At 38.6% G+C, this 12,554-nt stretch overlaps 1 protein-coding gene across 2 annotated transcripts in view; it reads right to left on the bottom strand.

Annotated features, from left to right (window-relative positions):
- Positions 1-12,554, bottom strand: part of dnmbp (dynamin binding protein) — a 61,721-nt gene that overhangs the window by 28,915 nt on the left and 20,252 nt on the right. For both annotated transcript variants that reach the window (XM_067430689.1, XM_067430690.1), the window contains exons 2-3: positions 3,536-3,693; positions 3,329-3,451 (exon numbers count right to left, since the gene is read on the bottom strand). In XM_067430689.1, coding sequence (XP_067286790.1) covers positions 3,329-3,451; positions 3,536-3,680 — 268 coding nt within the window. In that variant the 5' untranslated portion in view covers positions 3,681-3,693. The remainder of the gene's footprint in view (positions 1-3,328; positions 3,452-3,535; positions 3,694-12,554) is intronic.

Genomic DNA, 12,554 nt, shown 5'->3' with positions numbered 1-12,554 from the left:
AATCTTTCATTTATTTTTTCAGTAAACACAAAAACAAAAAAAACAAGGCAAATTCCCTTGATGAGATAAGTCTATTTCATTTTGAACAGCGAGAGGATTACACTTTCTTCCTAAGCGGTCTGCCGGAAGCTAGATATTTTACTTTATAAAGTTTTGAAAATGGATATTTTTCATACAGAAACTTCAGAACGCCTTTATTACTTTTATAATGGATGGATGCGCTTTTTTAATCTTCAAATTTTGAGCTGCCATTCACTGCAATGTCAAAGTTGGGAAGAGCAAGGATATTTTTTAATTCCGATTGTATTCGTGCAAAAGAAAAATGTCATGTACACCTAGGATGGCTTGAGGGTGAGGGTAATTTTCATTTTTGGGTGAACTATCCCTTTAATAGTAAATGAAAATGTAACTTTAGCTGTCTTATTGTATTTAGATTTAGATTTGCAGTCAAGGCAAAAGACAAACTTTATTTCCTTAAGCTGTCCTTAATAGCATGAGGTCAGAGGTGAGTTTCACTCAGTTCTAAAGTCAGTTTGCATGTCAGTAAAGTCACTGGTGTGGTCAGTTTCAGTTTGCAAATACACACACAGACATCAGCAGGAGCCAGAATGTCCATTGGAGTCACAGGGGTCACATTCCACACAGACAGGCTCCGCCTCCCATTGTGTTTAGCTCATAAATTAGAACAGCGTATATATATGATCCCCACTGACATGATAGGGGGAAACTAAATTCATTCAGTTGTGTTTTTCAAATCAAAATAAAGGAAGTGTGCACTAGACGCATCACAGTTTCCAAATTAGATCAGTGAAAACTACTACAAACATCTAAAGCAATATACATTAACAGTGTATTATGAAAAACACCACACAAAAATTGTCCAAAGCAAGTGATAAAAAGAAGAACAAAACATTAGAGAACTGATTGAAATAACAGAGGTACATAAATATTTTTTTTATACAAGTATCTTTTTCTCTACACACAACTATAAACACACAACTAGTGACATCTAGTGTTGAACTCAGACCAGCACTTTTTGAAAATGGCATTTTCAATTGAACGAATAGTGCTCAAAATATGGAAACTCTGATGATATAAGCTTAAAAATAGATACATCAGGAATAAAGAAGATTTATGATTCAGAGCCTCCATTTTCTATTCACAATAGCTAAAACAGCAAACAGAGCAAATAAACCTCTAAATCTCCAACGGCTGGTATGTTCAGTGGCTACTCTAGAGGTGAAGCACAATCTAGGGCTCTGCTATCTACTATAAAAAAGAAAATGTACCTCTCATATATGACATTATGCCACTGAGTAAGCAGGACTTATGCTGAAGGAAAGAGAACATATAAGCACAAAGGGATTTAACTGAGACAGCTACCTAAAATTTGAATGGCAATAAATCCATGTATGGAGTAAAGCAATATTTGGTTCCAAGATGACAATGATGTCTAAAAAATTAAAATAAAAATCACCCTCAAGTTATTCTAAACCTGTCTGCTTATCTTTCTTCTGTAAACCAAATGAGAGCTTTTTGTGAGAGAATGCTATAGTGTTTTGTTTGAAGATTCATCATTGTGACTCCATTATGTCTTTGAATTTTTTTTATGATTAAAGAAAGTCATACAGGTTAGGAACGACATGAGGGGGAGAAAACGATGCCTTAAAATGTGCATTATGGGACAACTCCGGTGAAAAATGAACCATGGGATAATTAAAACATGATTTACTGAGCTTTTGCGTAAACGATGAATGATTCGGATCGCCAATGTCACGTGATTTCAGCAGTTTGGATCTCGTGTCAAACTGCCAAACTACTGAAATCTGAAAACTGAAAGCTGAAAACTGAAAAGCTGAAAACTGAAAACTTCCAGCTCAGCTGGAAGACGCATTATTTACCTCAGACGTGCGGTGTGCATGTAGTGACATAATGTCAGAATCACATGTAATAAAACATCTAACTTTATCAGAATGGATATAAACAAATAAGATGTCTTTTAGTACTCACTATCAAGCTAGAATACCGATACTGGTAAAGTTTCAAATATATTTTTGTTTGATTCGGTAACGAGCTAGTTATATTTATAAAGCAAAGAAAACGGGTAGCATGATATTTTTTTTCCCAATAACATCAGTTATACTGTGATGAAGATGAATTTCATGTAAGATTCATACCATATACTGTGTTTTGCATGTAACAGTTTCCATGATGAAAGCATTATTGATTAGTAATAGCTAAAGCAAACTTAGTTATAAAAAAAGTTCCTGGATGTGGTGTACTAGCTTTTACACATGCATTTTGTTATCTAAAGTTAAATTTTGCAAAAATCAACACGACAGCGATTAACTTGAGCTAAGCATATTGAGTATTTATCATCACTACTAATGGCTAAGTGTATAACATTGTAACTTTATGCTAAGTAATGTTATGTTATGCTATATTAGGCAGCTTCAAGTGCTAGTGATACATTCTTTACAAAAACATAAACCAAAAAAATGTATAATCAAAATGAAAGATTACCTGTCCAGCAGAAATACGTTACAGCTGCAAGGAGTCGTTTTTCAGCCCCTTGAGGTCCCTCAGTTCTCACCATCGTTGAAAAGCCACGGCGATTTACTCACGTTTGATTTCTTTGTTTATCCAAAAACTTTTTGTGCATTGCCTTTTCTTGTAGGCTACTGTCTTCCCTTTTTTGCATTGTTTGCCTTCGCTGACTGCAAAACCCTGCACTGTGAATTTTGAATGCTCTTTCTCTGCCATTATTTTGCCTAGGTTTCTTGCCTCTTGAACTGCTCAAATCAAACGATTGCGCGCATCCTGTAGCGAAAGTGGTGGTAGCCATGGTAGCGAGAGAGAGTGACAGTCGCCCAAGCCAATCACTTGTTTCGTCCCGAACGAAGATAATGAGCGGTGTTTATTGCAGATTAAAAAGTCTAGTCACTCGATTTTTATACTCTCCTTTTCAGAGTACTTACATTTTAATTATGTATTGATATTGAAGTATTGATGTCATACACATGTATTATGTCATACATGTATTGACATAACAAGTTTAAACAAATTTGGACAAAACTGTTTTAGATCATTCCTACCTACCCTACCTTTGCTTACCCCTAGGTTAATTTTTCACCGGAGTTGTCCTTTAAGCAACAGCATAATTTGTAATTTTTTAACGTTTTCACTTCGTAGTGATATATTACACACATTCCTTATATTCAGAATGGCATCAAATGAAATCTATTTGAATATTACCCTCTTTGAACTGTTAACTTCATTAAACTTGAATCAAATGCATGTTTAATAACTAGGAGAAAAATGTATGTACCTCTCTTTAGTGGTAAGTTTCCAGCTTCCCCAGAGTTGAAGTCATTGATGCACACATACAGATTCTCTCCTGTCTTGGTGCTTGGGATTATAACAGGTTCCACAAAAGTGCTTGGAAACTGGCCTGAGGGCAGAGAGAATAAAAATATATCAACACTGATGTAAAAGGCAGACTACATGCATGTGGATTTCTTTAACGTGATTTTACCTGTGACTCCATCTTTGATTCCGAGCAGCCAAAATTCATCAACAACACTGAGCACTTCAATGACATCTCCAGTAAAAAGAGGGAGTTCTTCAGAGACGCTGGGGAGGAACTCAAACACAGCACGCACCACCGATCCAGCCTCCATGATCACTCATCACCTGACCATCACAAACAGAGAACAGAGAAGAATCAAACTAAAGTGTGAGCTAAGTTACATTTTAAAATATATTAAAATAGAAAAAATATATTTTCAATTGTCAGAATATTTTACAATGATACGGTTTTTAACCGTTTTTTTTTTTTTTAAATCAAATAAATGCACCCTTAGGTGACTTAGGGGACTTTTCTTAAAAAACAAGGAGTACATCGTGGATAATGCGCCCTGTTCCTTTACAATCCCTAACTCTTTTGCACATCTGCTCATTTTATAGCATCTCCATGCACACACAAACAGAACTAACCGACAACAAAAATTTGGCAAAAGTAATAGTTCTGATAAATGGCTCAAACCTCTTTCACATTGGCACTGAGCTATTCTTATTGTTAAAAGGTTAGTTCACCCAAAAATGAAAATTCTGTCATTAATTACTTACCCTCATGTTGTTCGACACCCTTGAGACCTCCGTTCATCTTCGGAACACAAATGAAGATATTTTTGTTGAAATCCGATGGCTCAGACAGGCCTTCATTGACACCAAAGTAATTTCCTCTCAAGACTCATAAAAGGCACTAAAGACGTTGTTAAAAGCCCATCTCACTACAGTGGTTCTACAATAATTTTATGAAGCTACAAGAATAGTTTTTGTTCGCAAAAAAAACTAAACAACGACTTATATAGTGATGGGCCAATTTCAAAACAAAGCTTCAAACTGTTATGAATTAGCGTATTGATTCATGATTCGGATCGCGTGTCAAACTGAATCATGAATCGATACACTGATTCATAATGGTTCAAATCTTTGTTTTGAAATCGTCCCATCACTATAAAAGTCATTAATTAGTTATTTTTCCGCAAAAAAACGATTAAATAAAATTATTCATAAAATTATTGTACAGCCACGGTAGTAAGATGGACTTTTAATGACGTCTTTAGTGCCTTTTATGGGTCTTGAGAGAAGAAATTACATTAGTGTCAATGAAAGCCTTTTTGAGCCATCGGATTTCAACGAAAATCTTTTGTGTTCTGAAGATGAACGGAGATCTTATAGGTGTCGAACGACATGAGGGTAAGTAATTAATGACAGAATTTTTGGATGAACTAACCCTTTAAGCCCTGATGAGATTGACTAAATAAATGTATAATTTAGCCGCTGAAGAAACAGAGAGACTGATTTCACCTCTCTGGACGACATCTATTCAACAAGCTCAAATGTGTTTATACGCCCTCTAAATCACATTAAGTCCTCCACATGAGAGCAATAATGGGGTGGAGGCCTTGAGCTGAAGACTGTGCAGTCCAAAGTTAATAGACAATGATGAGTCATGCATGAACTTAAGTATACACGTTTGTGACTATAAAACAATATGAACTTGCCTGAGCATTTGACATTTATTTAAAAGATTGCATGGTTCTGCCGGAATGGGAAACTAGTGACAGTCCTCCTCCACAACAAACAAACAGAGATTGATCTAGCCCACTAATGAAGCCAATCCCAACTGAATGGAGAATTAAGTACCACTGTGAGAGTGTGAATAAGAGAGAAACAGAATGATAAATAGAGGAAATGAGAGCTGAAACGCACATGTTTAAGAAGCTCAAAGAGCTCTCTGTCTGCGGTGTGTGTGAGAGAGAGTGTCTCTCTCTCGGGACCTCTCGAGTGTCGGGTTCAGGGGCAACAGGTGACCCAACCGGGAGGTGACAAGGGTCACACCAAGAGTTGTGTACTTGCCAGGTGAAAGACCATGCCTGAAAGTGACATTTTGTCCTTATGTTTCACATAGATGTGTTTGATTTAGGCTGGTGTGACGAAAAATAGAAGGGCTTTAGGTCTATTAGTTTAATCTGTTTACTTTAGCCATCTTTGTTGCATTATATATCTGCCAACGGTGGTTCAAAAATGGGAAAAATTTGCATGCAACTCAAGAAGTATTAAAGATAACTTAATATCCTTTTATATGTTGGTTTTTAACAAACATTTATTTTGGTATTATCATTTTAAAGGTCCCATATGGTAGATATGAGATATGGAAACCTTAATGCGGATTACATGAGTTAATTGGTCAGCTAAGTGTACAAATTTTCAGGGGCCAAAAACCAAATGTGAGTCTCTTTACATCGAGCAGATGTATTTTCTTCTTTCATAGAGTATCTGAAGAACAACTAAAATGAATAAAACGAGAAATGTATTTTTTCTGTCAACACAGAGCTTCCTTGCCTTTCACTCAAAAAGTATTAAAGATCTGGTTCTTCATTTTCAATGTCCTTTATGGTTCAATCCCAGATATATGGGGATCTCAGTGCGGCTCCATGTTCAATTGGTTGAATTTTACCAATTTTCAATGGTCAAAAACCAAATGTGGTTTGCTTTACACACAGCTGAGCTGATACTTATTCTTCATTTAAGCATTTCTTTCAAGAGAAAAAAAAGAAAAAGATTTTTAGCTGTGGACCTCTGGTCGAGTTTGACACGGAATGAGTAACCCTAGTGGACCTCTGGTCGAGTTTGACACGGAATGACCCTAGTGTTAACCCACACCACTCCTCATCCCATGTGGTGGAGAAGAGTATTTGTGATGTTTTGAGTCATACAAGTTAGTACAAATCCACTCAGAAACATCTGCAAGGAATTTTGGGTGTTTAAAAAAAACAAAAACAAAAAAACCTTTTTATACAGGCAGCAACACAGACACCTTTTGCTCCTGCACTCTGTCAGGTCCACAGTAATGTGCCAATTGCTGAGCCAGTGAAGACAGCATGCAACAAGTAGTGATGCAATATAATATATATATATATATATATAGCAGATATTACAGAATTACAGATTTTTTAAAAATATTTTAATTGATTGACATTGGAGATGAATCATCTGATATTGGATATTTAATTGCGCAATTGCTCAGTTCCTCTATTGAGGCTAACTAGTGCAAAATTTTAAGTTATTTCAAAAACATGTTAAAGTCATGTGATCCTAATACAATTCTATATTATTTATAGTTCTACACGTTACATATATTAAAAAAATCGGACGATACTATGGATATATTGTTCATCATCCCTAGATAATAGTAGTAAATTAAAAAATGTTAAACAAATTCTTAGTTCTCTAAAGCTCATGAAACTTTAAAAGGTGCCTTCATACTATAATACTGCCTGTTAAGACACTGATGGAATGGAAGAGTGGCAGCTGCTTTTGATTTTGGACACAGCCAATGTGCGTGTCAGTTACTGAAAGAATGCACTGAAGTAATTCATGAATCTGAGGAAGAATCAAAGCTTTAAACCTCACGAGAGAAAAAAAAAAAACTTAAATAGACCCTTAACATCACTGAGTGTGTACAAATAACCATATAAAATCACCCAAGACCTGTTGGATCACACATACATGCATTCTTTCTCTAGAAGATTCAAATTACTTGTTGCTTTCACAAGAGAAAATAAGTGAAACCAGAACAGTAATAGGGCGAAATGATTTTAGGCATTTTGCGCTTCAGAGTCAACGCTCTGCAATTCCGATCAGCAAATGGGGAAACCCTCTGAAACAATGGAAAATTAGAGACTGGTTGACTAAGATATGGAGTCCAGTCATTACCACATTCTTTGTACACTACTTCAATAAGCGGACTAAATAAGTTGCAATCAATGAAAGAAAAACCAGCATGAACATGTTCAGACACGAGAGCCAAGCCACTGGAAACCGTTTGTGAGGGTGGGGGGTAATCGGGAGATCCCAGTGCAAGATTTTATTTTTTTCCAGCTGATGAGTCAGTTGAGATGAAAAATGCGATCAGATGGAGGCAGGAAGTGAAGCTAACATGTGTCCTATGAAGTCAATATTTTCCAGGTTTCGGACACAACCATTATGTTTGAACACCAGGCAGAGAACTGGCAGGCCCTAAACTATTATGAACAATTTTTCCTGCATATTTTTACTTTTTTAATACAGTATACATATTTTGATCAAATATAATTTCAAATATTACAATTGCAGAATAAAATTGGGTATTTGTATATTAAGGCATTCATTCTAGTAAATTACTTACTTGGAAGAGCAGTGTAAATATAGAAGGAATGTGTTGCTTCTTGTTTTATTTCAGTTTGTCTGACTCAGTTCCTCTGTACCATAAGGGTGATGTCTGTACAGATGAGTGGACATGTGATAAGCATCAATGACCCTTTATTTAACACACTTAGTAAATTGTAAACTTGACATGTTACGCCGCTTGCTCAACTAACAGGCAGACAAGAATGCTCCCAAATATCTAAAGAAAATAGGCAGAAATGAGGGAGATTGCCTGTGTTTTTTTAAATAACTAAATTTTTAAGATCTTATGTGGCGATAACTAGTGATAACCCAGGCAGGTTGAAGCAGAACTTAGGAACCCAAAATCATCTTCAAACGTATCTGTAGCTTAACAGGCAAATTCTGTATACAAAGACATTATGCTAACAGAGCATTTAAAGGAATAATTTGTAAGATTTTTGGATTAAAAAAAAACAAAAACCACTAGAATAATGTTATATGTTTTGTTTATTTGTGTACGTGCATTATCCCAAATTTTTCCAAGAATGTTTAAATCCACAGAGAAATAAGCAATTTTAACACGGACACAGTCGCCTATCACTGACATCATACCCATGTTACCCTTGATTTCCGAAACAATGGAAACATCAAAGTGCCTAATATCGATTTAGCTCACTGTAGTGTGCTACAAGTGTCTCAAAGTAGCTGCCAAGCGAATGCACAGAGTAGCATTATAACAACTTTCAACACACTCAAATGTATCTTCTATGTAATATGATAAAACAGCACCGTTTTCACCCCACACACGCATACCCGAAAAAGTGGAAGTTCTCATCTGCAGCATAATAAAATCTCTGTGAATTCAAGGCGTCATCAAGGCGCCTTTGTTTTGAATAAGCGACCTCTAGTGGCGAAAAATTACATTGTGGCTTTAAAGGTGCACTATGTAGTATTTTTGCAGTAAAATATCCAAAAACCACTAGGCCAGTGTTATATATTTTGTTCAGTTGAGTACTTACAATATCCCAAATGTTTCCAACTATTTGTAAATTGTGAGAAAATTAATATTTTAACTAAGGACCGGGACGTTTCAGCATAGCGTTTGAGGGAGTCGGCTGTCAATCGCATCATATCTGCGTTTCCCTCGGTTTTATTCTGCAGAAGTGCTTTACTCTTAGCAGTGTGAACATGTCACAGCAGCGCCGAGCGAACACACAGAGTAACGTCATAACATCATTTTAAACACACTTAAATTTATGTAATATGATAAACAGAGCTGCTTTACCTTATAATCATGACCAGAAAAAGCAGAAGTACGCGCGCCCGGAGACTGTGTCCCGTCCCGTCATAATAAAAGTCCCGGTACTCGCGAGCCGTGTGTTTGTATAACAATCGCTCCAGCGGCCATGCTCAGCTCCACAACACTTGGTCCTGCTCTGCTTTACACTACAGTAACGTTAATAACCGCATACATGAACATGATTTCTGCCCGAGTCCTATTTTCCACCAGCTTTGAGGTGAAGATCACATGTCCCAAGATACTGCGCTCACACTTGGCATCATCAAACTACGCCTTTGTTTAGAATAGGCTCCCTCCAGTGGACGGAAAGTTGCATAGTGCACCTTTAATGAAAAAGAGAACATCTATAACTTGTAGGGATGAAACGGTATGGAAATTTTACATCACGATAATAGTGACCCAAATGATCACGGTTATCAATATTATCCAGGTGGATCTTACGAAAATGCTTATTAACAGTATGAGTGTTCAATGTCGTGGAATGTATACGCCAAAACTCATTTTGGCATGCATATGCTACGCTGTTTTTCGCGTGCATATGATACGCACTTTATGGCGTATTATACATACGGACCACTCATCCCACCACCCTAATCCTACCCAAGAGCGTATCATATATACGCCATAAAGTGCGTATCACACCTCAGATTTGGTTCTTTCAGAAGACTGGAAAATCTCCCGGTGCTGTTACTGCCTTCTGTCATTTCTTCTCATTCAGAAAACAGTATGTGCTGCTCGTGCCTGCACCAGACTGGACAGGATTTACCACCAGTTTTCAAAATCGTGATAATCACAGACGGTAATTGATAATTAAATTTTAAACTATATTCTGGTACATTCTGGAGTGTTCTGGAGTGATGGCGCCGCTGTGTATGGCTTGCCGTCCTCTTCTGTTGAGTTTATCGTTGTTTATTTTATCCATATTATTTGCAATTCAAAATGTGTCGTCGCTGCTGGTTTATGATCGCCTGACACTGTTAAAGATCCGGGACTCCGTGAACAATTTGCCCGTTCACGGCGTCAATGAATCAAAGTCGCCGCCACCTCTCCTAGCATCTATCCCGGCCTATCTACGGTGGTCTATCTTTCCGTTACCACGGAATAAACGCTACAAGAGACGCGGAAAGAGAGGAGGAGTCCTCGTTTACTTCAAAGCTTACCTGGCTTCCTCCGGTGAACATGATCCTCGCCGTTCACGGAACAGATTACCATCGAATCACGGCATGTTTTACTACTGCCGCTCTCTGGATTACTCCCACCGCTGGCTCACGCCTGCTATCCCCGATGTCAGCGGCTCGCTTCCGCGTTGCCGGCCTGTCAGGCTTCAGAGACGGGGCTGTGTGCTGGAGCACCTCCGCCCGCTCAACCGCGCTGCGCTGCAGTCTGAGAGCTGCACAGCAGTACGTTTGGCTCTCCTAAACACCCGATCACTCACAAATAAGACTTTTATTCTGAACGACTTCATCTCCACAAACGATCTGGATTTTCTTCTGCTGACTGAGACCTGGCTGAAACCAGGTGACAACAGTGCTTTCACTGAGCTCCTCCCTCCTGGCTATTTCTTCCTCAGCACACCGCGAGCATCTGGCCGCGGTGGTGGTCTGGCCTCTGTATTCAAGCACACATATAACTGTCGCATAATTCCATCAAATAACTTCAGTAGTTTTGAGCTGCAACTATTTCTTATTGAGTTAGGGTCTCCTGTTCTATGTGCAGTTGTCTATCGTCCACCACAATTTAATAAGGCTTTTATTCAAGAATTTTCTGAGCTCCTAGCTGAGCTCATGCCGAATTATGACGATCTATTGATTTGTGGTGATTTTAACATTCATGTCTGCTGCCCATCTAACCCAATGGCAAGGGAGTTTCTAAGCCTTCTTGACTCTATTAATTTAATACAATCAGTTAATGGTCCCACACATCACTTAGGACACACTCTTGACCTCATTATCTCCCATGGTCTCCCTGTGTCCCTCAGTAGGATATGCCATACTTCCATCTCAGACCACTTTCCTATTTTATTTGATTTTGTAACCCCTCTCAGAACCAGGTCTATTACTCCTGCCTGTCGCCGCCGTGTCATTACTCCATCCACGGCTGGGCAATTTACAGCTGCTTTCATGAACACTAGCTTATATACCCAGGTTGATCTGGCCTCTCCGCTATGTCCGGATGACCTGATTTCCATTTTTTATTCTTCCTGTTCAGAGATTTTGGATTCTATTGCACCTTTTAGGCGTAAACCCGCCAGCACTGCACCGGAACCCTGGCTAAATGACACCACCCGCACCTTTAGGCGCTGCTGCAGACAGGCCGAACGCAGGTGGAGGAAAGATAGATTGCATGTGTCACTGGATATACTAAAAGACAGTTTGGCAAGCTACCAAAAGGCTGTTAAAGAGGCCAAACGCCAATATCTGTCGAACATTATTTCCACCAGCTGCAATCGTCCAAGGACTTTATTTAACACAATACAGTCTGTTATTAATCCACCTTGCAATGTCTTGAGCAAGGTGTCAGAATCCATCTGTGAAAACTTTTTGAATTATTTTGTTGAGAAAGTATCCTCTGTTAGGCAGAATATGAACAGTACTTTTTACACCAATGCTGTCCCTCCTGTTGTCTCACCTGCAGTGTTTGAACGATTTGAACCGGTGTCTTTATCACGCCTTTCTGGGGTGGTACAGGGGTTGTCGCCCACCAACTGCCCCCTCGATATTGTTCCAACCAAGGTGCTCAAACAGGTCTTTGATACTGTTGGACCGTGCGTCCTCTCGCTCATTAACAGCTGCCTCAGCTCAGGGACTGTCCCAACTGTCTTCAAGCACGCAGTGGTCAGACCACTTTTAAAAAAACCCAACCTGGATCCCGACATTTTGTCTAATTTTAGACCTGTCTCACATTTACCATTTTTATCAAAGGTCCTAGAAAAAGTTGTGCTATCACAGTTACAGCCTTTTTTAGAAAATAACTCAATTTTAGAAAAGTTTCAGTCTGGTTTTAGGTCACGACATAGCACTGAGTCTGCGCTGCTGAAAGTCCACAACGACATCCTTCTATCCCTTGATGCTAAAAGATCTGTGCTGTTGGTGATGCTGGATCTAACAGCAGCTTTCGACACTGTGGACCATTCAGTACTTATCGCCCGCCTTGCTCAACAGGTCGGCCTCACGGGTTCAGTCCTGCAGTGGTTTCGCTCCTACTTGAACAACAGGAGCTTTTCAGTTATGATCAATGAATTTTCGTCATCCACTGCTCCTCTGTCCTCTGGAGTGCCACAAGGATCCATTCTTGGCCCTGTTCTATTTTCACTGTACATGTTGCCTCTTGGTTCCATTATTGCCAAGCACAATCTGTCTTTCCACCTATATGCAGACGACCTCCAGGTCTATATGCCTGTGCTTCCAAATGATGGTTCAGCTCTAGACTCCTTGCATAGTTGCCTATCTGAGATTAAACTATGGCTTTCACGAAACTTTCTTCATCTGAATGAGAGTAAAACGGAATACATTATTTTTGGTTCCCCTATTTTACACCA

Source organism: Pseudorasbora parva, chromosome 21 (genome assembly GCF_024679245.1).
Source record: "Pseudorasbora parva isolate DD20220531a chromosome 21, ASM2467924v1, whole genome shotgun sequence".
NCBI classification, from domain to species: Eukaryota; Metazoa; Chordata; class Actinopteri; order Cypriniformes; family Gobionidae; genus Pseudorasbora; species Pseudorasbora parva.
This window is presented reverse-complemented; position numbering and strand designations above follow the sequence as displayed.